This window comes from Anguilla anguilla, chromosome 2, assembly GCF_013347855.1.
Source record: "Anguilla anguilla isolate fAngAng1 chromosome 2, fAngAng1.pri, whole genome shotgun sequence".
NCBI classification, from domain to species: domain Eukaryota; kingdom Metazoa; phylum Chordata; class Actinopteri; order Anguilliformes; family Anguillidae; genus Anguilla; species Anguilla anguilla.
In genome coordinates, this window is record NC_049202.1 from 42757971 (window position 1) to 42784786 (window position 26816).

Below are 26816 nucleotides of genomic sequence, written 5' to 3' on the forward strand. Positions count from 1 at the left end.
TATATAAAATTAATTCGCCATCATGATCACTCAGCTTGTGACTTGGAAACATTTCTTTAAAGATCTGTAAAAACCCTAGATCAGCTTTCAAAGTTGCTGGTAAATGGTTCACACTAAAAAACAACAAATTATTTCAAGCTTGAGACAGGTTATGAAATACTTAGTGTAGTTATACATGCATATGGAATTATGTCTGTAATAATTACAGTTCTTGTTTAGCTGATTATTGTTTATATTACTATATAATACACATGGCATTGATTCTGAAGTGACTTTGCATTGGTGTTGTCATTTTCGAGTCACTATCTGTATGGAAGTAGGCTAAATCCCAGGATTGCTTAATTGGCAAATTCCTATTAAAATTATAGGCTAGTGGGATTTAAGAGAATGACAATGAAGAGTTCTGTAACATATTAAATTTTACTTTTTAAAATATTAATATTATTTTTAAAAATTGGCATCTCTAATCACACCCAAATTAGGAATATCCAATTTGTGAACTTTGTACAAACGTGCTCATACACACAGGCCCTACTGCCGGTTTGGGAGAGTGAAGACAACTCACAGTTCTCTTCCAAAACTCATATGACTAGAGACAACTAGCGGTTCTCCTCTGAAACATACACGACAGGAGCAGCTTGTACGAGATTCTCAAAACGTGGTTCCAGCCACATGCTTCTTCTCACACCACAGCTATCAGCCGTACACACAGAGTGGGAGCGGAGGAGACCCAATCATACGTGTGCAGAGAACAAGCCGTGGACGCCCAGGCAGCCAACGGGTTGCTCAAGCAATAAACACTGCTATTCCCACTGACAAAATCCCTCCCATATATCGCTTCAGCTACGCAAGGCCACTTGTGTCATCTGAGACTGTGGTGCTCTCTCATGCCACAAGAGGGAACTACCCTGCAGCCCCAAAAATAATTTAAACGAGTGTAATAATGGGGTGTCTCGTGGCACAGCCACGCTGGCGATTTGAATCCTGACCGTGCAACCTTTGTCGCACGTCTCTCCCTCTCTCTTCCCGTTCTTCCTGTCTCTCTACACTGTTCTGTCCAATAAAGCTGAAAAGCTCAAAATATATATATATAAATATAAATAAATAATGAGTTCAATAAGATAACTCTTTCCTTACAGAAAAATAGTTTACATCTTTGTTTCTGAGCATACGAGATGGCGTGTGTTGTCATTCAGTCATGAATTCATCTGGGCAGCTGCATGATGAACAGGACTCTGCTGAAATTACTCACATTGTTATTTATATAAACACCAGGCATTTGTTTACAGCATCCCTGGCAATTCAGCTGAGCCCTGCCTACTGTGTGTGCTCAGATGACAGAGATATGAGCAAGAGCCCACGGGGATGGTGGAAACACAGAGAACAAGGGAGATATTAAAATAATTTAAGTAATTTCAGAGAACCACTGTAATAGCCAAAAGTAAAATGCATTGTGTCGATAGTCTTGTTAACTTACAGCAAAGCAACAACAGGCAGAGCTTTTTGGAGTAAGTTCCTCTTGCTGTTTCTCAGCCTGGTCAAATCTCACACAACCTGCTCCAGTCACGCCTGATTTCACCTTCATAAAATCTCAGCCATATCAAACTCAGCATTCATATCAGTGTCAGTTTCAATTTGACATGTGAACAGGAAGCTGTTGCACAGCTGAAGATTTCAATACAGTCAGATCAAGACGTTCATTAAAATAAAGGGAAAGGCCTCTCTAAAGGGGAGCGGAGCTAGCGGAGGGGTCAACTTTCCCCTGGTTGGAGATTGGATCTGCAATAATCCCTGCTTCCCTGACTTGACCATACTGTCAAAGCCCCAACAGAAATCCAAGGCTGCTCTGCAAACATGGGGGGTATTTCACAAAGCAGGATAACTGAGTTAGCTGGATAACTGCGCTAAACCCCCTCAAGAGATTTTTTTTTTTACTTCAGTCCATGTTCCAGATTTGGGAAGGTTCCGGGTTTACTCAGCAGTTATCCAGCTAACTCCGCAATCCTGTTTTGTGAAATACCCCCATGGTCACATATCATGGATTACAATCCATCTGCTATCAGACCACTCAGAATCATTTCAGTGGAAACAACTCAAACGCACCATAGGATTAAATTAGCTGGCTTTCCTTCATCATTCATATCATATAGATAAGAGTGGTGAATGAGTATTGCCACACAGGTGCAAAGCAGCAGGGGATTATGTCACTGACTGTAATTGCACTTACTCATCCCTGGAACTCACAATGGGCTGAGAAAGCATACAAAGTTCTTGTAATGTGCATTCTGTGAAAAAGAAAAAGACAGCTGCACTCATTGTAACAGCATTTAGGTTTAGGAATAGTATTTGTGCTCTTGTTGGATTATTATTAGCATTTAAAGCAGATCAGAGGAGAGCTTCACACTTGATAGTCTTTGTTACTTTTCTCAAAACAGAACACAAAGCAGTCATGTAGATGACTGGTCTGTTGCATTAGTAACATACTGCTGAGAGGAAAATAATCTGCATTTGGGGGATAAACCAAACTTCTCATTTGTCACTGCAATTCTTGCATTTATTTTTCCTTGTATTTATTATACAAACATACCCTATACCCTTAAACTTGCCTTGAAAATTATATGTTCATTTTGACTAAATCTAAAATATTTTCTAATTATATTGTTTCATAAAGGTCTGTGTAAGGCATGAAAAAACTGAGACACAGACACACACACAAACATCATTTTACTAATGTTTACACTTCAGAAGGCTAAAATGAACATTATGCAAACTCAGTTCCTGCTCCTAGAACTAATTAGCAGTTTGTAACAGTGCAATGTGAACCCATTGCCTGCTTAAAAAGAACATGCTCCAAAGTACTTTTTTCAGTACATCTCATTAGCAAATTGTCTGCTTTGAATTATGAAACAATTTGCACAATACTATATGTGCGTTTAAATTTTAAAAATCATTTTAAACAAGACCAGGTTAAAACCTAGTATATGGCTGGACCTAACACACGTGATCCGGCCGACCAATGGTGTAACATCATCACTCACTCAGTCACTCACTCACAGACATTCGCGTTTGTAGGGCTGGCCCCGATGTTACGGTCCAGCCAAAAATACACCAAAATGATTTCAGATTGCTGAAGAAAAAACAATCACATTCAGATAACAGTGAGTACTAAAATGAACATTATATTTCTGTAATGCATGTTCCTTTAAAATCTATTTTATGTTTGGAATTCACTCATCAAGCAGGTTAAAATCACAAAAGATCAATCCAGGCTCATAGATATCTGTAAAAAACCAAGCTTGGTGTGTGTGTGTGTGTCCACTGACACTTTTCAGTTGGTTCCTTCATGCAAAAACAATAAAAATGCAAAAAATTAAAAAGAATTTCTGAATGGATGTGTTTATATTCAATACAGAATAGCTAACACATTTCATACATTTTATAATTATATTTTATAATAACATACTGTAATTCATTACTCCACTTTTTTGTTAATAATTGGAATAGGTACTTTTCAAAGATAATGTACAGTATCTGTACTGTTAGTGCTGTATTAGAAGTTTGTAATTATTTAAATGGTAAAATGTACAGGTGTGATTTTCTTCTGCAGTAAATGCAGCACAGCATGCAAACTCCAACATATAATGGTAAAAGTAAATTTTTATCTTATGAGGTTCTAATGAAGGTCTGTGTGATCAGTCATAGTTTTTTTGGCCATGTGTGAAGGGCAGCTGTTGAAATTGACAAGGTCCCCTCCAATGTGATTCTCAAATAACTATAAGTGGGAGCAAAACTAGTATCACTGCACATGAACATTATGCTAAAATATGGCTATACAATAATATGTTTCAGCCTTCTGTATTGTAGATGTAACAACACTTTCAACCAAGGAGGATGAACAGCTGTTCAAAGTGTACTGACCAAACATTCTAGAATATAACATTTTGAAGATCAATAAGGATACTCATGTCATGTTCTGAAATGTTTGGTTGCCAACCAACACATTTAAACAATAATTTTTTATAGAAAGGCAAAGCCAACAGTAACATCCAGTGTTTGTACCCCAGTGACTGCAAGAAATGACCAAAAATGGACAAGGCAAGTGGTTTGTCTTAGGTTTTTCTTTCATTATTAAAAAAAAAAAAAACCGCCACAATAACCAGCATATTTTTATTAGTCTATGCGAGAGTAATGATTTAGTAGTTGGACAGAATGGTTCAGTTAGGTGTTTATGTATATTTTCAAAAGTGAAATTCCATGAGCATAAATCAAGAGTGGTAATGCTAATGTATATACCTGTTTCAGTTATCTGAAGAATGCGCTTGTGGAAAAGACACAAGTCTCCCTCAGGCCACTACACTCCCAGAAAAACTTCATGGTTCATACAGGGATGACCAGCCTCTCAATCCTGAAGAAGGCAAGAATTCAGACCACATCCTGTGGGAGTCTTTTCAGTGCCCCACTAACCGCACTTTAAAGATTATCCTAAAGAGAGTAAAGCCCACAGGCCTCGTTTCATGTGAGAGCGGTCTCCAGCCAGCTAAAGACAGTGACAGAACAGAAGTGGCAAACGAGGACGGCAATGAAGTTACGGTTGTGGATGCAGCGACTCCCAACGCTCCTGTCCCCATCAAAGTCGTGTGCCCCCCCTGGCGCCTTCAGTTTCCAAAGATCCGCCCCTTTAAGGACCCAAGCAGCACTCTGAACCCAAGAAAGTCGTCCAGGAGTGCCCAGCAAAGATCTAAATCACAGGAGCATGTAGCCACTAAGGAATCGGAGCAGGTGTTCTCAAGCTCTTCCACCACTTCCAGGGGTCAGAGAAAGGCATCCCACAAAAAACAACATCTCAAATTGGACAAGGCTGAGAATAAAGTCAGAAAGCATGTACAAACTGATCACACATACAGTATTGCATCATAAACACTGTATATGACTATATAATAAACAAACTTGAAAAAATAAACTGTATAAGAACTTCACAAAAAATAAAAAATATTTTCAGTATGATAAGATAGTTTTTTTTTATTATTCACCCATTCCTGTTGTGTCAATAAACATATTGAAAATATGCTGAGCCTTCTCCTGGAACATATAATGGTAGCACGGAGTGTCATGGAGTGTACACATTGTCCTGAATTTCATTAAAAATAAAATCTACCCAACCATGATCCTGATGACAAACAGAAAAACATTTTTCCTAAGCTGTATTTAGAAGCACAAGCATAAAAACATATTTTACAAACAGGAAACTCTTAGCTTAACAGCCTTTTCATTGAAAATTAAAAACCCCAAACCCCTTTGCAATTGTTAACAATAAATAGCGAAGTAATGTACAATATTTTAGACAAGATCAGAACATTTGGGAATTTTGTTAACAAGGACCCCAAATAGCTCTTACCATCACAGAGTCCACATACTTAACTTTATAAGGAAATACCCCAGATATCAAATCCAGTTTTAAAGTACAAAGTGTGTGAGTTCATATGGGAAAAAGCAGAAGCAAATAGTGAAAACACTATGAAATTTTACAAGTTGTAGAAAGTAGGATGTATATACATAGAAGATTCAAAATTCCCCCAAACGGAACTAAAATGTTATTTGATCAACAAACATTTAACACTTCTGTAGCAGCACAAGCATTCTTGGGTTGCAATTTGTTTTTCTGTTAATACACTAAGCAAATCCATTCACGCAGGTAATCTTTGAAAAGAGTCCAGACTAGATGAATAGATTAGCCTACTGGTCAGGTTCATGAGTGTTTTGCCTCATCTAGTGATTCCCTGTACATATTCAGTCATATCAAAGTTACGATACTGAATATATGTAGTACATCACCTTCGAGGAAAAAACTTGAAAGTAATCAAGTATATTTCTCAAAAGATGACTTTGCTAACAATTTAAACAGGAGACTTCTTTCGTGCCTGGCAATAAATGCAGCTGCAAGAACAACCAGTCAACTGAACATCTGGTAATTTCTGCAGGAACAGTGACAAACAAGCAGATCTGCAGGTTGCCAGGCATGACCAGTGAGTGACCTTTTTTTTTTTTTTTGTAAGAATGTCGTTGCTGTTGGAGACACCGTATTGAACTGGTGAGACGGAGACAGCACATGCTAGAGAATACGCCTATCTGGCATATTCCTCTAATTTCTACTTTAAGCACCACTCAAGCTTTCCATTCATAGAACTGAGGGAAAACACATGTTAATATTCACTTTTAGTTTCTGTCTTTTATGGTTCCTAAGAGTCAAGGAAACATCTGAAAACAGAAGATAGAAAAGCAACACACTCCGCATGAAAGTTTAAACCAGTTATTCTTATATGGCTTTTCTGTATTCACAATTATTTATATATATATATATATATATATATACATACAACCGTTAATGTTGTGATGCACAAACCCACAAGAATAAAACATTTATTCACATGAGACTACATACACAAACTGCTGTAGTGCTGTCGAATGTCAGACACAAAAATAACCGTGTCGGAACAAACAGGGCGTCTCGATGACCGGCATTACACGTCCACTATTTACCCCATAGCATTCTACATAGTGAACATTTCTAGTGGTAAACGGAAATGCATCTGTGACTGCATCACTGTATACTAATCTCTTCAGTTAAAGGGATGAACACCAAAAACCCTCCCTGACCACACTCAAGGATTTCCAGTAAGAATCCTTCCCGTCAGCAAAACACCTATCTGTACGCACCTTAACTTCATACTGTTGGGTGGAATTCGTGGACAGAACAAATTCTAGATGGAATTTGTTGAATTTTATTTAGAAATGTCAAAAACGAGAGACCAAGAGAAGACAAGTCTCTCGGGAGTGGCAAAATGGCAGGTGCCCTGTGAGCACGCCCGGGGCTGCCAAGTGAGACAGTGCAGATGCAACTAAAAAAAAATAAAGTAGTAATAAAGTTTCGTTTTGTAAACAACTTTCAGTTGAGATTTTCTGGAGGGGTCTCCGGGAGAGGGCAGGCTGATGACTGGCTTTGCCGTCTCGCACGCGAGCAGAACAGACCGGAGAACCGCTGACCAGGGAAGGTCCCGCACCCAGCCCATTCAGACTCAGCGATCGGATCCGTTCCAAGCGCAGGGGCACTCGAACGACCGGGACGGACGCCCTCCCCCCCACGACCCCGAGCCGTTCGGCGTCGGCTTCTCGTTGCGCCGCGCCGCGTTAGCCCTCTACCGCGCGCTCTCAGGCCAGTTCCGACGCAACGCCGCCGAGGTCTTCCTCTATACACGGGTCCCGGCCCTCCGGGGGTCCGCGCTGTGAAACGGCGAGTGCTCCCCACCGCCGCCCCGCTCCTCCCTCAGCCGCTGCCGCTCGGGCCCGGGGGCGGGGGCGGCGGCTCGCTGACGGACAGCTCCTGCGCCAGGTCGTTGAAGCGGGCGATGTAGTCCACGCTGCTCTCGCTCATCATGCACGCCAGCTGGGAGTCCACCTGCAGGGGGAGGAGTCACCAAGGGGCACAGCTGAGTATCCATGGAGACCAGTCAGGACAGAAGACGGGCGGTTACACGTTAAGCAGCAGGTGTCAAGCTAGGGCACTGACAAGTTCTACTGTAGTGGGATAGTGCGTATATATCAGTGTACATCAATATAACTACTGAACTATGATGAACCAACACAATAAGCACTGCGCGTTGTTCATGAACACTGCAGGCTCATGGGAAATAATGGCCATAAGTTGTAACCCAAGAAAATCTAACCGCATTTTTAACTAGCCAGAGAACGCTAGATTCATTTGTGTGTGAAGCGATGTCCAATGACGTTAGCGCGCGCGAAGAGACGACGGCGACGAGGAGCGCAGAGGCTCCGCCCACCTCTCCGACGTCGGGCAGCCCGCGGGAGTGGAAGGAGTCCCTGGAGCTGCTGTCCAGGAGGCTGGGGCCCAGCAGGGACGTCCCGCTGGAGGGGCCCGAGGGGGTCAGCATCTTCCGCCCCTTTTCCGGGGAGATAAGGCTCGCTGCGTGGAGAGGGGCAAGCCATTAGGTAACGGCCGACGGGGCAAAGGGGAATCTGAATTTGCTACAATTCTGTTTCATTTCATTATTATCTACTCAAAGTGACCTAGAGCAGAGGTTCCCAAACTCGGTCCTGGGGGACCTGTGTATACTGGTATACAGCTATCTCTGACATAATGTGGCTTAAGAGGGTAAATAATCCCTCTAAACATGAAAAGCACCTATTGTGGAATTGTGGGTGGAATAAAAATCCAGCACACCCAGGGGAGTTTTGGAACCACTGACCTAGGGCTGTAAAAGGGAAAAGGGGAGGGGGCTCACAGAGCAGGCAGCTGAGCGTGGAGTCGCTGGACTCGTTGGGGTACCACTGCGGGTCGTGAGAGGGAGAGGCGATCCAGCTCCTCTGAGGACTGCAGGCGGGGGAGGGGAGGCTGCGGGACACGTCGCCCCCATTCAGCTTGGCGGGGGAGAGGGAGGAGCTGTCGCCTGAGGGCACAGACCAGAGTCAGAGCACACGGACAGGCTCCGCCCACGCATGCGCGCACAGCCAATCACCCAAATGGTCACCTCCCAACGGACACATACACAGCCAATCACCCAAATGGTCACCTCCCAACGGACACATACACAGCCAATCACCCAAATGGTCACCTCCCAACGGACACATACACAGCCAATCACCCAAATGGTCACCTCCCAACGGACACATACACAGCCAATCACCCAAATGGTCACCTCCCAACGGACACATACACAGCCAATCACCCAAATGGTCACCTCCCAACGGACACATACACAGCCAATCACCAAAATGATCACCTCCCAACAGACACACACATGCACGCACACACATATACACAGTCAATCATCCAAATGGGCACCCATGCACACACAAACACACACACACATGCGCGCGCGCACGCATGCACGCACACACAGTCAATCACCCAAATGGGCACCCATGCACACACAAACACACACACCGTAATGTGCGGAGTTGATGGCCAGCTCGATAATGGAGTCGCTGATGTGGGAGGCGGCCTCGCCCTGGGACAGCACCTCCTCGGGCGGGCCGGGTAGGGAGATGTCCAGCAGGGAGGCCACGCTGGGGGGGGACAGGAGGGTGTCTGCGTCTCCCGCAGGAGACAGGGGAGACAGCCCGTTGTCCAAAGCGGCCTAAAAAAAAGCAGACAACATTCAAGAAAACAGGAGAGAAAAAACACACTACAGACACATACAAGTCCAAATTCACACAGCTAAGAACGAGCCGAAAATGTTCACACTTTTAGCATGTTGTCGTTCTAATTAATATCATCAAACGTAATAATGCTGAGCTAATTGAGATGGTACGGGTACTCCTCTGATACACTCACCCATTAGCCAGCGCGTATTTCATACTCTACAAACTACACAGTGTACAACAGGGACTACAAGTTGGTACTAATATGAGCGGTGGCTCACTGGAAACATATCTGCCCCAGGTGAGTCGCTAGGTTACCCTGCCTGCAGATGCACTCACTCACACACCCCCCCCACTGGTGTGTGCTCAGCCAGTCACTCATTAACACAGCCCAGACCTCCTAGCCCCGTCTAGCCTACAGGGCTCTGCCTGTGCTTACGGTGATCACCTCTGACTGAGCAACTCAGCAGCCCCTAGGTAGTTACATTTAGAGGAAGCACACAGGGGAGACGTATACTTGGAAAACGGTACTGAGAACTTAACTATTCCCAATGGCATCGTCCTGCAACGCGGTGCAATATGAAACCGCCTTCCCGCATAATTCAGCAACACATTCTCTCTATTCCATCAGGCATCATTTCATTTAACAGATCTCAGTCTATCGTGTTTCACTAAAAATCACAAGGACATCTTCGATTTGACTATTTAGTAACTAAAGAAAGGTTTCACCATTTTGACGCCAAAGAAATTCAAAATATTTTTTTCATTTTCATTTCGTTCTGTCGGCCTTCTATCAGCAATGAAAATTTCTGATGCGAGACGCGATCTTTTTTTTTTTAAGTGACATCAGAGCTTTCTGAATGACAGTCACGGAAATGAATGACTAGATAATCAGTGTAAACTGGGGTTCCACCTTTAATAACACATGACTGATCAGTGAGCTGAAAATGGCTAAAAAAAAATGACCAAAAAAAAGACTCCCTGTGCGGGGGGGGGGGATAGGAACTGTGAGCTTGAAGGCCGCTCATTTATTCCCACCTGCTGTACGCCAGCTTGCTGGTCCTTTCACAGTCACCTCCCGTTTCACTCACGCTTCCCTTCATGCTACACTGTCGGTCCGCGCTCTCGCTGCCGAGGCTGGCGGTGGGTGATGTCACCGTCGCGCACTCCGCCCTTTTCACAGGTACCGTTCCTATCGCCTTCGATCCAGAGGCCCTGACTGCTGCAGGCGACGGAGCGAGCCGCTCGGATCAGAGCGAGATAACGGGTCTCTGCGCGGGGACTCCGACGCCCTGCCGGTAACGTCCATTATGAGAACACGCGCTGACCCCGCGCGCTCTGGGGGAAACGCATTAATCGCTCGCTCAGAGCTCCAGCAGCCCGTGTAACGGGGGGGGGGGGGGGGGGGGGGGGGGGGGGGGGGGGGGGGGGGGGGGGGGGGGGGGGGTAAATAAGCCGTGTGAGCTCACGGCTCAGTTCTACACACACCACGCGTTCTGACCCAACGTGTTCCCCGCTGGGTCTGCCGCACGCTACCGTACCTGCGCTAGACAGCTAAACATTTGCGATGCCATGAAACGTTACGTATATTTCAGCTGGTAATAAATTAAACTAATATTAAATCATAAATAAGCCCAACATTAGGGAGGCTGTGCAATAGGACTGTATATCTATAACAAGTGATTGTAGCAAATGATATTAGATCTAGATTATTTCAAATGATTCAATCCAGCACTGAAACGTGGAAACTCACACAAGGTTTTCACACCAACAGCGGTGTCTTCTGTAACCTGCTTAAACTGCTTACATTTGGTACATGCACAGGCCTCACCATCGTATTATTTGCAATGCAACGCAATGCAAATAACGCGTATTAAATTACACCCAGGGAAACTGAATGACCAGAATCCATTCCGAGAGATGCTCGTCCCACTCAAAGCCCGCTCTGCGCCTCCATTGAAGATACGCAGCCGACCGCGTGACTGGGGCGTTACTCTCCCGCCATCTGCTCACCTCGGCGGGGACGATGGCGGCCGGGGTCTGGGGGAGGAGGTCCCTTTTGGGCTCCGGCAGCGTCGCCGCGTCCGGAGCCAGGAGGAGGCCGACCGCGCCGGGGCCCTCCGGCTCCTGGGACGGGCTGCCCGGAATGATGCCCGCCGACTTGGCGGCCAGGTCGATGGTACCTGCGAACCAGAGAGAGCGCGCCCAACGTAAGCCGGATCACACCGACGGTCTATTAACACGCCTACAGCACGTTATCCACGCTAATACACTCCGTCTGTACAAATAACATGGATCGTATTTTAACACGACTTCGCTAATAACACCTATCAGTTACCCATTAACAGGTGGAGGTTGCCAAGTACAGCCAAACAGGAAATGAAAATGACAAAAGGACACGGTTCCTTACTGGAGAGCTGGCTGGATGTGGCGGAGCTCTGGGGAACGGCTTTGGGGAGGGCGGGGCGGGGGGCGGCCTGCAGGGAGGGCTGGATGGGCCGGAAAGATCCGGTACCTGGAGAGAAAGGGGAGGAGCAACGTACATGTAATCAGCCCAACGGCATGACATCACACCCATATCTGGAATGTCCCAGGAATGGCCACCCGGCATGTCAAATCCCTCATTTCCTCCTTTGTCATTCCGCACAATGTAATACGCACACGACCATGTAATGTGTTGGCTATAAAATGGAGCGATGGATGCCGTCTTTTCAGATTCTTCTGGAAACTGGCTGAGAAGACAGAAATATCGATTTGAGGAGGAAATAAAGACCTTAGAGCGGTGGACTGTGTGGGAGTGTGCGCTTGCAGTTACATTGCTTGTCAGATTGTACCACGTATGCAGTGTGAGAGAGAGAGAGTGTGTGTGTGTGTGTGTGTGTGTGTGTGTTCACCTACTTGAACAGGCTTCAAACAGCACCAAACGGCTGTAATAATTTCACTTCGACATATCTAAGCGTATCTGGTTTGGATTTCTGTTTGGCAGGGAAAGGCTGTGCACTGAAGCAACATGACACTAAAAACATGACACTGTTTTACAGACACTAATGTTCCCGTGCTAATGCTTCTAAGTTTAGCCTTAACCTTGTCAAGCACACTGTTTTATCACATTGTCTACAGCTTTGACTGGAGGAAGGAGAAATAAAGAGAATAAAACCGGAGAATAAACGGATTCACAACTTCAGTAATGCCTTACCCTGGTATATAATGTATCTGTGGGCTGCTGTATATTCAGGGGCAGTATGGCAGAGAGAGATGGGGTGTAATGGCGGTGAGGGTGGGTACCTGCGATGGAGGAGTTGGAGAGGATGGAGAAGGAGCAGACGTGCTGGGAGGCGTCCCCGGTGGTTCGAGGGAGCAGGGTTCTCTGTGGGGGACATCGCAAGGTTACGGCGGAACATATTTTACCCAGGGTTCAATTCACTCCTTTCACACTTCCTGGTCAAAAGAGTACTGCGCGCTGTGATCGGTTCCCCCCGCGCTCATTCCTGACCGTAAACCAATGGCTCGGACTCGCACCTCGCTGGGGTTCCCCTTACCCACCTGCACCACGAGAGGCTTCCGTAGGTGACGGTTCCGGAACTTTCTCTGTTTGGGGAGGAAAAGGTCGGACTGCATCTGGAAAAGGAACGCACACGGGTGAGCTGACAGGGGTCAAAAGTCACGCCGACCGCCAACCATCACAGTGTTCGCCAGACATCTGAAGATGCCTTTTCAGAATTAAGTACGTATAAGAGCAGCCATCCCATAGCACATGATAAACATTCCCACTTTGTGTGTGCTCACGGGACAAATGACAGACACACTGGTGAGTTTCATACCGTTATGAATCTACAGAAACAGAACTCACAATTGCTACAGAATAAAGTCAGGTAGTCAAACGTACCACATTCTGATGACGGTGGCAATAATATTAACAATGAAAAAGCAATAAACTGCTTTTTTCAAAGCGCCCTTACAACCAACAAAAGTGACGTCTAGAAAACTAACGCAAAAACAAATGACTTTTTTTGTGAAATAGATGAGTCAAATAATGAAATACAGTAGAAGCCCTCAGATACAAAAGCATGGAGAATGGAGGTCATTCACAACTCTGAAATGTTCGTAACCTTCATACGTTTGCAGTACACCAACTCAACTAGAACGTGAACTATTTTCTTCCCTCACAGAGATCTTTCTTTTAAAGTATTTTTGGATCTGTAATTCTTAAGCTTATTAGTAATCATTGAATTCTGAATGATTCTTTGACCTCTTATGCAAACAGTTTGATTTTTCTCTCTCCCCCTTCCCATCAAACACCATTGACTTTCTCATATGATATTCTTTAGCAAGTGTCCAGACACTCCCCATTGTCTAACTGTGAGAGAATATTGATTTTTCTCATCAATGGGAAGGAAGTGTGACATGACTTCAATGCTTGAATTTTTTAATGATTTTTAAGCTTGTTAAGGCAGTATGAGGGTCGACAGTGGTTTTTTAAATTAAAAAAAACTACAGGAAAGCACTGAATAGAGTCTAAGGAGATAGTGAGGCAAAGGAATCAATCTGCAGGCTGTGTCTGACAAAGAAACTGTGACAAACGTTGTTTGCAATAAAAGCTGAAAATCCATGTGCTCTGGACCAGCGGTAACCAACCCTGTTCCTGGAGATCTATGATCCATTACTGGCACACCTGACTCTACTAATTAGCAGCTCAACAACATCTCTAGCTGTTGAATGAGGAGTGTTTTGTTAGGGTTGGAGTGAAAGCCTACAGGACGGTAGACCTCCAGGAACAGGGTTGGCCAGCACTGCTCTAGAGTTTGCCGTCCCGTGTCTGAGAAGCAGCGGGTCAGCGCGTCAGAAGGCCGGTGCGGGGAGGTCGCCTCCCAGAGAAAGTGAGGCGGAGATTAGCGGATTAGCACTCGCTAATGTGTGTGGGGGGGGGGTCCGATACTCACGCTGAAGGAGTGCAGCTGCTGGCGGAAGGCCAGCTCCGCCTCCTTGTTGGGGGAGAACATCTTCCCGTGGCGGCTGTTGGGCGGCAGCGTGGTGGGGACGGCGAAGAGGCTGCTGTCCGCGTCCCCCGAGGCCCCCGGGGCCAGCAGCGAGCGGGGGAGGTTCCGCACGCCTGCGAGGGCACACGCGCCGCCGTTAGCCTTTGTCCTCGCCGCCCCAATTGCCAACTCATGCAGGGACGCGGGGTCACGAGTGCTAACCCTGACCCCGCTGCACCGCGCTGCGAGGAGAGAGAGCCGGCCCGAGGGCAGCTGTGTGTGTGTGTGTGTGTGTGTGCGTAAGTACATGTGTCTGTGTGTGTGTGTGTGTGTGTGTGTGCGTAAGTACATGTGTCTGTGTGTGTACGCGTGTACTTGTGTGTGAAGGTGTACGTGAGTGCGTGTGACTACGTGTGTGCATAAGTACATGTGTCTGTGTGTGTGCGCGTGCGTGAGTACATGTGTCTGTGTGTGTGCGCGTGTACTTGTGCGTGAATCTGTACGTGAGTGCGTGAATCTGTACGTGAGTGTGTGTGCATGTGCGTAAGTACATGTGTCTGTGTGTGTGTGTGCGCGTGTACTTGTGCGTGAATCTGTACGTGAGTGCGTGAATCTGTACGTGAGTGTGTGTGCATGTGCGTAAGTACATGTGTCTGTGTGTGTGTGTGCGCGTGTACTTGTGCGTGAATCTGTACGTGAGTGCGTGAATGTGTGTGTGTGTGTGTACGTGCGCGTGCATGCGTAAGTGAGCGTGTGCTAAAGCGGGGTGCGTTAGCTTACCCCCCCGGACGGAGGCCTGGTGGCGCCCGCAGCTGGGACTGCGCACCCCCAGCGCCATGCCCTTCCCTGGCGGGGTGCCGGACTGGTCCTCCAGCCCGGGCTTCAGCGGCGAGGTGGCGGAGGAGCACAGCTCTGTGGCCTGAGGAGGGAGGAGAGAACACGCAGACGCTCAGAGCACCGAGCACAGGCTCCCAGCTACCAGAAAGGGCTGCTGGGTATTGCCTGTCAGACTGTGGGGGTCACTCCAAATATCCCTACAGGGACCTATTGAGACAACATGGCACAGGAGCTACCCGCTGAGGATTTCTACCCGCTTCTACAGCACCGCCTGAGTAGTGAGAGCGGACCAGCGGTGGCCGTGTGGCGGCTCGGGGGCGGGGCACTCACGGGTTTGGGGTTGACCTCGGAGGAGACGAGCCGCAGCAGGCAGCGCAGGACGCGGTGGGTGGCGGGCCGGGGCCGGGGCCGGGGGCTGGGGTGCGGCGGGCCGTCGTCACGGGACACGGGCAGCCACTCGTACTCCAGCTGCAGCTTCCCCGGCTTGCCCAGCATGAGGTAGAGCTCGGCCAGCGTGACGTTCTCCGTGCTGCGCGTGCACCAGCCCTCCTCCCGGATCTGCTGCGGGGGCCTCCCGCCCGCCCCGCCCGCCCCGCCCGCCCCCCCGGCCCCGCCCGCGTCCTCCTTCCCAGCGGCCCTCCTGCCGCTCCGCCCCTCCTCGGGGGCCTGGTCTTCTTTAGTGCAGGCGTCCCCCCCCGCCGGCTGCAGGGGAGGAGGGGAACCTCCAGCGGCGGCAGGCCCCTCTGGGGACAGGCCCGTCCCTTCAGTCCTGTCCTCCGCGCAGCGCGCGCTCCCCCCGCCGTCCCTGAGAGAGTCGGCCGAGTCTTTTCTGGGGGACGAAGTGAACTCGACGCACGGCCCCTCCCGCGCCGGTGGGGCAAGGCTCTGCCCCGACGCGTCGCCCGTCCCCTGGTCGCCTCCGGTCTCCCCGGAGACGGGCCCCTCCCCCGGGCTGCTCCTGCTCTCCAGCAGCGGGGGAGGAGCCACCGCAGGGCCCGGCGGGGTCCCCTCCTTCTGTGCGGGGGCGCGTGGGGGGTGGGGAGGCGTGGGGCTGTTCTGCGGCTGGCTCGAGGGGCCCCGCGTTTTGTCGTCCGCCGCCCCTCCCGTCACAGCCTCGTCCGTCGCCTCGGCGACCACGCTCTCGGCCCGCCGCGCCTCGCCCCCGGCCCCACCCGCGCGGCCCTGCCTCCCGGGGCCCCTGGGGGCCGCCTGGATGCCCAGGATGTGGGCGGCGGGCAGGTCCCGGCCCCCGGCCCGGCACTTCCCGCTCTCCAGCCAGTGCACGGTGCAAAAGGCCTTGGAGTGCACCACGCGGGCCACGCCCGGCAGCGGCGTCAGCGTGCTGCTCTCGGCCGGGTACAGGAAGAGCTCCTCCTGCTCCCGCCCCCGCCCCCAGGGGGAGTGCTGCTGAGCCTCCAGGGCGTCCCGCTCCTCCAGGCTCTTCCACTGGGCGTCGGGGGTTAAAGCAAACAACTAGAGACGGGCTGGCAATGTGAACTCGGATATTCTCACTCATTCACTCTCACACGCTCGCGTACGCTCTCACACGCTGTCACACGGCTTTCACGCACGCTCATACACGCTCACGTGTTGCCGTACGCTCGCCTACACTGTCATTTGCTCCCATATGCTCATACACTCACATGCTCTCATACCTTCACGTACACACTTGTACATGCTTGTATACTCTCTTACACACTTGCACACTCGTACATTCTCGCCCTCTTAGCACTTGCACTCACCCTCTTAACACTTTCAATTCACCTCATGGCAAGAGCTCACAGCAGTGGGATTTCCCAGCCATACACAAGACACATCTCACAAATTGTGATCAAAATATGCAGAGCAATGTGCATAAGAAGCGAAATGGAAAAAATACAAATCTCAAAAAATTGTAAAATTCACGTTCCATTGTTTCAAATAAAGATTCCAAATTTTGTGTTGAAAAAGCAAATACTTCCCACATTCACAAAATTTTACATTTCAACATTTCCTCAAGTTACTAAAAACAGACTGGAGTTACAGGGCTGTTTCTGGGTGACTTTGAAAGTGCTCACAGATATGAAAGTGTGAATATGGGGGGGCAGTGCAGCATAATGGTTAGAGAACTGGGTACTGCTGTTGTACCCTTGAGCAAGGCACTTAACCAGAGCTGCTTCAGTGAATATCCAGCTGTATATGGGCTGTATGCAAAAAGAACATAAGCTGTGTAATTCACTATGTAAAAGAGCATCTGCTAAATGCATAACATTAAAATAAAAAAGATGCCCAGCACAGCAAAACTGGCTGAGGAAAAACATCCTTGAGATCCTTGAGCTGCACGCTGAGCCGATTGTGCGAAAAGGATACAATTCTGTGGTCTTGGATGGCCCATTTCTGCTTGAGGAACTCGATCAGGCTGGACACCTTCCTGTGCAGCTCTACCATCATCCTGCAGGAGACAGGCAGATCAGGGTGAGAGGCGGGCCAGTGATATTCTCCACTCTGTGTCTCTCTGCCCAACTATGGTCTATACAGCAGCTTCAAGGGGCAGCCGTGTGACTGATGATTGACAATAACAAAACGCATGGGTTCAGAGATGGAGATTGGCTGGCTTGTGTGGAGGGTCACCAACAGATGTACAATGAGAGGGTGGAGGAGAGTCACCAGCGTGTGGAATGAGAGGGTGGAGGAGAGTCACCAGCGTGTGGGATGAGAGGGTGGAGAAGTCACCAGTGAGTGGGATGAGAGGGTGGAGGAGAGTCACCAGCGTGTGGAATGAGAGGGTGGAGGAGAGTCACTAGCGTGTGGGACGAGAGGGTGGAGGAGAGCAACCAGCATGTGGAATGAGAGGGTGGAGGAGAGTCACCAGCGTATAGAATGAGAAGGTGGAGGAGAGTCACCAGCGTGTGGGACGAGAGGGTGGAGGAGAGTGACCAGCGTGTGGAATGAGAAGGTGGAGGAGAGTGACCAGCGTGTGGGACGAGAGGGTGGAGGAGAGTGACCAGCGTGTGGAATGAGAAGGTGGAGGAGAGTCACCAGCGTGTGGAATGAGAGGGTGGAGGAGAGTGACCAGTGTGTGGAATGAGAGGGTGGAGGAGAGTCACCAGCGTGTGGAATGAGAGGGTGGAGGAGTCACTAGTGAGTGGAATGAGAGGGTGGAGGAGAGTCACCAGCGTGTGGAATGAGAGGGTGGAGGAGAGTCACTAGCGTGTGGTACGAGAGGGTGGAGGAGAGCGATCAGCATGTGGAATGAGAGGGTGGAGGAGAGTCACCAGCGTATAGAATGAGAAGGTGGAGGAGAGTGACCAGCGTGTGGGACGAGAGGGTGGAGGAGAGTGACCAGCGTGTGGAATGAGAGGGTGGAGGAGTCACCAGTGAGTGGAATGAGAGGGTGGAGGAGAGTCACCAGCATGTGAAATGAGAAGGTGGAGGAGTCACCGGTGAGTGGAATGAGAAGGTGGAGCAGAGTCACCAGTGTGTGGGAAGAGAGGGTGGAGCAGAGTCACCAGTGAGTGGAATGAGAGGGTGGAGGAGAGTCACCAGCATGTGAAATGAGAAGGTGGAGGAGTCACCGGTGAGTGGAATGAGAAGGTGGAGCAGAGTCACCAGTGTGTGGGAAGAGAGGGTGGAGCAGAGTGATCAGCGTGTGGGACGAGAGGGTGGAGGAGAGTGACCAGCGTGTGGAATGAGAGGGTGGAGCAGAGTCACCAGTGTGTGGAATGAGAGGGTGGAGGAGAGTCACCAGTGTGTGGAATGAGAGGGAGGAGGAGAGTCACCAGCGTGTGGAATGAGAGGGTGGAGGAGAGTCACCAGCATGTGGAATGAGAGGGTGGAGGAGAGTCACCAGTGAATGGGATGAGAGGGTGGAGAAGAATCTCCGGTGAGTGGGATGAGTGGAGGAACCATTGTGCGGGCAATGGTAAGTCTCACCTGAGCCTGGGGTTGTGTGCCAGGCTCTGGACTCGAGCCCAGGAGTGGTTACTGCGAGGCTGCAGCTCCATGGGCACCTTGAGGGGCAACCGCACAGGCTTCTGGTCCTCCTCATCGCTGACGCCTGGACAGAGGGGAGAAAGAAGACAGAGAAAGGGGAGAGAGAGAAGGCAGAAAAGAGAGAAAGAGATGATAAAAGAGGAGGCAGGGGGTGGCGAGAGGAGCACAGAGGATAGAGCATGAACAACTGAAACTGTCCACAGAATGCATCACACATCCCACACTTAACACTTCAATTGCTTTAAATGCGTTTCCATGGAAACCACTTCAGATTCGTAATCCCCGCCCTCCCACCCCATCTGTTTGTTGGGCTTCTGATAAGAACTCGTTCAGGAGAATTAATCCATTTGCCGTCACTCGTTCCATGACATAATCAATGACTTGTGTTATCCCTCCCACTTGAGTCTGAGCATCCGTTCACGTGCAAGATGACAATAACAAGGAACCAGTGCACATGATGATGAAAACAGCTAATATTCCCTGCAGAATGGGAAGTGGAATTAGGAATAATTCTACATTGAATTAAGTAAGATATTTCCACTGCTGCCAGACTGGAGGCTTGTTCGGCCTCCTTAGTTAGCAGGTGTCACATAGTACAAGATAACTAAGGGCGTAATGTCTCTGAAAATGAATTATTTTCACAACTCATTCTACGTTCTCGCTCAATGATGACCCGAGTTAGCTGGGTAACTGCACTGAATAAAACCCGGAGTCCACCAAAATCTGGAACATGAACTGAAGTAAAAAAAGAGCTGTTCTGGGTTTAACTCAGCATAGATATCAAGCTAAGCAAAATTCCACCCTCCCCCGCACTACATCTTACAAGAGGAATTTTTTCTGCCATGAGAATTCCTTGCTCAGTACCCACCATCAGGATCGCAAAGTTTCTTAAGCGCTCGACACATGGGCACTTTGATCCGCAGGTTCCTGCCCTTGGAGCGCACTGTGGTAGCCCTGCAAAAAAGAAGTAAAGAGGAGAGATGAGAACCAAACACCTCCGACGATATAACACAGGCTCTACGTTTCTCCTGCTCTATACTGGTTTGTTTGGTTGCAACAAGAAGAAAATGTTTGACACAATGTTTGATTTATTTTGTCCTCGCTACCGTGTTCCGCTGTAATGCTTTTCTGAAATGAAACGCTGCACGGCCCTTACCCGTGCTGAATGAGCTCGTTGAGCTTGGCCACGTTCTTGTCGTCCATTACTGTGAGAGAAAACACAACGCGCAAACAGTGAAGAACATCCCCGTGACAAGATTCAGAGACCACCCCCACCACTCAATAAAATAAAATAAAATAAAATAAATAAATAAATAAAAACACACTATTCCTGTGAAAATGAACTGGGGGGTTACCTGTACCCTCCTGGCTCATTTTACCTGCTTCACAGCAAGCCTCAAATCACCCTGATCCTTCAAACTTTCAGCTTTTGAGAGAAAGGAATCTGCCCCTCTGAAGCAGAGCCTCGCTTTATTTCTTTTGGAACTCCAGCACCGTGGAGCCCACTGGCGCCAACGCCAATAAAAGGGCCACGGCGTCGTACTTACGGCCGCCAACCTTCTTCCTCAGCTCGGCGTAGCAGATGAGTCCGTACAGCTCCTGGGAGGACTTCTTCAGCACCCGCGAGTACACTGAGGGGAGGCGGAGCCACAGCAGGTTTCAGAAGCGTGTCACTGTACAACCATGCAACCATGCACTCAGCCCAGGTTTTCGCATGTGGGAAATTTGCAACCCTGGCGCCCGAGGGCCGTCCAATTTCGCTCGCTCCCAGCATGCCATTGTGCAACCATGCAGCCATGCACTCAGCCCAGTTCTTTGCATGCTGGGAGTTTGCAACCCTGGCGCCCGAGGGCCGTCCAAGTTCGCTCGCGGCTGGCTGCTTTAGCTACACAACGCAGCTCATTATTGCTCCTTGAAAAAAGGTTCTCCAAACTTCATGAGGCTGGATGGTGGCCGATTTACAGAAACACAAGAAAGCTTCAGAATTCCTGCAGTTTTTGCGATATACATTTCTCCCCCCCCCCAAGACCTTAAACAAACACAATGAGACGAGCACGCAAAGCGTGCGTGGTATGTGGGCAGCGAGGTCAGAGCAGGCTCACCGTTGCTGAAGTCGATGTACTTGGAGATCTTGTGCCACGTGCGGTAGTAGAAGTGCCGCACCTGCTCCTTGTTCTTCACCATGCTGGCCGGCTTGCCCTTCTTCTTATACTTCAGTGCAATGTTGTTCTGGATGGCTTCAAAATCCTTGCCGTGCTGCGAGAGAGGAAACAAAACCTCAGAAACCACCCCTCGAGTCCAGCATAGCCAAGCTATCCAAACAGTAAAAGGGCCTGCACAAAGTGTCCCTAAAGCCAGCCGCAGCGGGTGCCAGCGGATTCCTCAGAAGCCGCGGTGTCCGGGGAAACGCGGGACGTTACCTCATACAGCCCCTGGAAGAAGGTGTTCTTGTCCTCCGTGCTCCAGGACTCCCACTGCCTGCGCACTTTCTTCTGGCTGCTGCCCGCCTCGTCCTTGTCGCTGGCCCCCAGGCTCCGGGGCCCCGACTTTGAGGCCCCACCGCTCGACCCACCCGGGGAAGCTGATTGGGCGCACCCCACCAGCACAGAAGCCCCATTCTCCGCACCTGCAACAGTGACGTATGTCGGGGGGCGGTGAACCCAATAGTGTAGATCAGAGTATCATTGGTTCAATCGACAGGCAGTTCTAACGAGCAGAGAGATTATAGATCAATCTGACAACCTGAGGTCATTAGTCCCATTAATAAACTGCATTTTTTCACATGCAGCTCTAACTTTGGTTTAAAAGCACAAAGCAAATCAAATTTTTCTAAACAAATTTTTACCCTTTTTCTAAATCTGAAATTTCAGCTTGCCCAGCAAAATATTCCATAATACTCAGTAAATCAGAATACCAATACAAAAATCCAAACTTTTGGAAACTAATCAATAATGTCAGACTGGTATAAGAAGTCAAAAAAAATCTTGGTGCAAGCAACCTGTTAACTATGTTACACTGCAATTACACTTCCCATGGTACTGCCAAGAATCGATCACTGTTACCTCCTTTTCAATTAACCAATGGATTTTTATTTTCTTTGCCCAACAGTGAGCATTTAGCTTTTTTGGAACAATAACCATGACAATGACCTTACCAGAACAAGAGTGAACAACAAACACAAAGGAGCGCGATCCTATCAAGACAATGCAATCCAACTAAGGGTTTCCCCTCAGTTCCTTCCAGATAAAACAGTTGGTGCCAATCAGGTTTACCCTGCGGGCTTTGGAGGTGTTTGCGTCTGGGGAACACGGGCTCAAACTGAGAACAACATATGTAATGAGCTGCGAGCTCCAGGTCCGCTCCCTGGAGTACGGCACCGACACGACAATGCAAAGCCAAACACTCTTCTGGCATTGACAAAGACCGCAGGAGTCCCCAGACGGTATGGAGAGGAACACTGAATATCATGAAAAGAAATGAGGCACTCCCATTATACGCAACCATATTGTCTGACAACAAGAAGTGTATTGGTGTTCTATCCCGTCAATTTATCTTAAGTCTAAATGAGGACTAAATTCATATTATTCAATCTAAATAAGACAACAGAAAAAGAGTCGCTTCTATCAAAATTGGAGAAACTAGACAAGCATTATGAATAATATTCTATATTATATTAAGAAAAATGATTTCTTTGTTATTTTGCAAACCATCCCATCAGCATGATATAATGAGGCATCAACTATCCATGTCATATATAAAAAAGCTATAACAGTCTGTAGTAAACTAAAATCAGCATCTGCTAAAAGACAAAGACGCATTGTTTAGGCAATAATTTACCATCTCTGTGACGAAAAACAAATAAACCAAAAAATTACGATTCTATTGTACAAAACGCAACATCCTGATGATTTGGAAATAAGCACCAAAATGAGACCTCTGGCAAGCTAACATAAAGCATCATAAATATAAAAGATGCCGAAGGAAAAACATGCTGAGCAACCTAGACAACGGCACCGACAGCATCCAATAGGCTAAGCACTATGCCATTGTAAACGGCAAATAATTAGGCTATGTCGTCCCTTACTGTCAAAATCTACATGTTAGCCTACTTAAGGGAGGTATAAAACAGAGGAGCATTATCACATCTAATATTAATAGAAGGCTGATTGTTGTGATTTAGGGCGGCTAACGCGCACGAACAACCATCCCACTGTTTTTATAGACTGAACTCCGCACACAACAACTCCACTCCAAACGAATGTAAGCGCCACTTGTTCCACCGATACTGTTGAGACTTAGACATATACGTAGGAAAGTCTGGTGGGTGCCCAGTGTACACTACACATCCATAAGTGGTACAACAGTCTCGTCTCCCTTCTCCTTACCTTTCCCCTTGACACCGCTGTGACCATTGATAGCTGAGGCAATGGGATCCTTCCGCAGCCGTTTGCTAGGAGGTCGTACGCTGGACCTTAGGAAATGGTGCTGATCCTGGCTTTGAGGGACAGGTGTGGATGTATCTTGGGTCGAACTAACGTTAGGTCCCAGTGGGTTCGATGAAGAAGTCGAGGGTATTGGAGCCGAACTTGAGGAACCAGTAGATGATAGATTAGGAATTTCATCTCCGTTTTTCTTTGTATTGCTCTCTTCACTCCCCTGGTCTCCGCTCTCCTCTTCCTCGCAACCTTCAAGCTTTCGGCTCAATTTCTTCACCCCTTCATCCCCACTGCCATCCCCCTGTTTCACTGTCATCCTGGTAAAACATAACACAATCAAATGTTTATAATTTGGAAGGGCAAATATTTTTAAACAACTTAAAAAGGCGACAATCTTTTTCTCTCAACATGGCCGCCGCTGTTTGTTTCAAATCCCCTTTCACCGTCCCGACAAAACAACCCGAAAAATCTTTCACAATGTATTTATTATGCTCAATAAATATACAGAATCACACGACAGACAGTTATATCGTTGTTTATCTTAGTTTTAGTTATACTTTGGTCGCGCTTTTACTTGTATTTTATCCAAGATCAGTGGAAATACAAACGCCTTCAGTTTAGCGCCCTGCAAAAACCCCAAACGACATTAATCTCTCGGCAACGCAAAACATTTCGCTACAGTCGACCGCTGATTAAAGTGCTTCATTTTGCAAGAATGTTACCCATTTTGATGTTCTTCGGGAGCAGATGGTGTCTTTTTTCTCCTCACCATGGATCCGAGGTTTTAGAAATATAAGACTTGGTTAAACTGAGCATATTCCAAAGCAAGATCGGGGATCTGCCAGCGACTATCTTCGTCTCGCTCCTGGTTCTCCGAGGCTGAAACTCGTCGCTGTTCCAGTAGAAAGCAGCAACTCGCTCTTTGCAAACTCGCCACTGTTATAACTAATAACTTCTTTAATTAAAGGTTCTCTAATTTCTAGTAACATATAGACTAGGCATTACATTTAAGACAGCCAAATATTCGCGAATACACTGACACTATCTGTATCGTTTTAGTATACTTTTACACTGAACTGAAAGCAAAGCTGCTACTCATCTTCACCTCGCTCATGGTCTGAACTTCGCTTGCTGCTACGTCATCACTTAAAATTTCACAAAAGTTGTTTCTTCATTAAAAAATATTTTTTACATATGATTAATAACATATGTGACATTTTAAACCACTATCATGCTGTAGAAGCCTATTTATAATTCCTCATTTTAATGGCAAAGCTGGAATCAAGGCTTTTGAGATCATCACGACACTGCAGCCCAACTTCAGTAAACAAACTGAACCACTTGAAACTGTATAGTCTACTTGGGGCAACAAAATAACTAAACAGGGGTTTTATTTCACAGGGCACCCCTATTTTATTGTCAAACAACTGTGTGTCGTAGTAGTTCACCTAGTGGGACATGCATTTCTTTATTCAGTTAACAAATACTTAAATGCATTAGACTATTAGGCAGATATACGTATATTCCACTGAAGCACAGTTCTATTCTATTTTATCAACCAAAATAGAAATATATTCATTCAATATAGAAATTAAGTATAAACATGATTTCCTTATACTAATAGTATAAAGTATTTTAAGAAGGCCTAGATTGCCAAAATATTACAAAGGTCATGTCTAACAATCGACACTAAGTTACACTTTGCAATCACAGAACGTAGGATAGAAAATCAGTTGCAGTGTAAAAAATGTTTAAGATTGGTACATAAATATACAGTCAAATTACGCACAAAAATTGGACTATATGGTACATATACAACCTGTCACCAAAGCTATAGGTAATTGTAACAAAAGTTAGTTCACACAACAGTCACCTACCCTGTGGCATAAGCATTCTTGTTTGCAAAAGAACAAAGGAATTCAGAGAATATCCTCCTCGTAAACATTTTGCATCGAGACACACACATTGGCAGGAAATTATAACATTAAAGTACGAATAAACAAATTCAGCTAAAAGTCAACAAAATGACCCATCTTAATATCAACCTCTGTTGTTAGTTTCTCTCCCGCACCTGCTCCTTAATTTTACGTTCTGGTCAGTAAGGGGAGAGTATTTAGGACAATGAAAATCAACAATAATGTCAACCTCACACTGGCATTATCCGAACAGATCAATTTCATAAACGGACTTAATTTTAACAGACTTTTCGCTGTAGCATAAATCTAGATAAAGCTTTAAGATATTTACAAGCGATGTATACACACAGTTTTGTTTTATTTTACACATTACTTGTAGATAGCCAAAGTAGCTATCTACCCGTTAAAAATGTACCATAAAACTACTTCAAAACAGAAGGCAATTTTGGCAGTTTACGTTAACTTGCATTTTGGACCGTTGCTAATGTAGCTACATAAGCTAACGTTAAACTGGGGCTGCACAGTCTATCCGCCAACACTAACCGTACACACCAAACCCCATTCTTATGTGAATATGTGTTTACTTGAGCACAAAGATGTATGAAATAATCCTTACCCTTTCGGGCGTATTCTTTCTTTCACAAAATGTTAGATGATCCCAGTTGCTAGAAATTGCCTTCAACGGCAGCCAGCCACCTAATTTCCGCTTCTTTCTGTCAAAATTTCTCGTGCGGTCAGCAACGCCCACTACGATTTACAAACAAACCTTATGATTGGCCACTCATAAAAAGCTGCCCCCGAAATAAAGTTTGATTGACAGGCCAAATACCAATGTATTCTGAGAGTCAAAGTTCCGGCTCGAAAAACGATCCATTCAGGACGAGCAACTCCCCTTCTTTCTCACACGTAATTTCATTCAATGAGGCTACTGCCGTGTTATCGCAGTCGCACCTACTGACATCTGGCACCCCTCCGACCCCCCCCAGCAGGTACAGGTCTTGTTCTTGTGTAGCTGCAGTCAGTCAATTTAGCTTCACAGTCTGTCGTAATTAATCCAGACAAAGACCAATAGCATATGCCACAACTAATATCTTAATCATCAAATTTATCATAGCGAGATTGATTGTAATTTATTGACTGTCAGTCTTTGCTAACACGCATTGTAGAAGAGATTACAATTACAATTCAATTACAAATTAATGCTATTCAGAAAACAAGGCTGGATCACACAGCTAGGGTAGTGCTGATGAAAGATGCTATGCAGGCCTAACAAAAATACCAATTAATACGACTCCTCAAAGTTATATAATTGGAGAACTTGGTTATTTTATTTTGTCTTTGGGTTTGAAAGCAAGGTTCCGCTAAAAATAAAAAACTGCAAAGGACGACATCCTTAAATCCAGAACTTTTACTAACAGGAAATGCTGATCAACTAATTGTATGCATTTAGACCTTCTTGATAACCTTGTCATTGAGTTGAGCACAAAGTTTGTTCGTGCTGAGGCAAGATACAAGACATAATA

At 47.0% G+C, this 26816-nt stretch overlaps 1 protein-coding gene across 1 annotated transcript; it reads right to left on the reverse strand.

Annotated features, from left to right (window-relative positions):
- Positions 1-4148: 4148 nt before the first annotated feature.
- On the reverse strand, positions 4149-24923 carry LOC118219704 (protein cramped-like). Its single transcript, XM_035403040.1, has 20 exons — positions 24100-24923; positions 23327-23694; positions 21362-21567; positions 21044-21197; positions 20489-20572; positions 20098-20146; positions 19810-19895; positions 18882-19005; positions 17319-17400; positions 15300-16415; positions 14913-15051; positions 14097-14266; positions 12700-12774; positions 12442-12523; positions 11567-11671; positions 11170-11339; positions 8960-9152; positions 8298-8462; positions 7836-7978; positions 4149-7453 (listed from the first exon to the last, which is right to left on the reverse strand). The coding sequence occupies exons 1-20, from the start codon at positions 24147-24149 to the stop codon at positions 7322-7324; spliced, it is 3693 nt and encodes a 1230-aa protein (XP_035258931.1). The 5' UTR covers positions 24150-24923; the 3' UTR covers positions 4149-7321.
- Between the last annotated feature and the right edge of the window lie 1893 nt (positions 24924-26816).

What these genes read in the sequence shown, in the direction of transcription:
- LOC118219704 (XM_035403040.1), bottom strand. Translation starts at nt 24,149, where the DNA reads ATGGTGAGGAGAAAAAAGACACCATCTGCTCCCGAAGAACATCAAAAT. An exon ending in CTCCAACTCCTCCATCGCAG is followed by an intron (nt 11,672 to 12,441) that starts GTACCCACCCTC and finishes CTTTCTCTCCAG; the next exon opens with GTACCGGATCTTTCCGGCCC. An exon ending in CACGCTCAGCTGCCTGCTCT is followed by an intron (nt 7,979 to 8,297) that starts GTGAGCCCCCTC and finishes CTCTCCACGCAG; the next exon opens with CGAGCCTTATCTCCCCGGAA.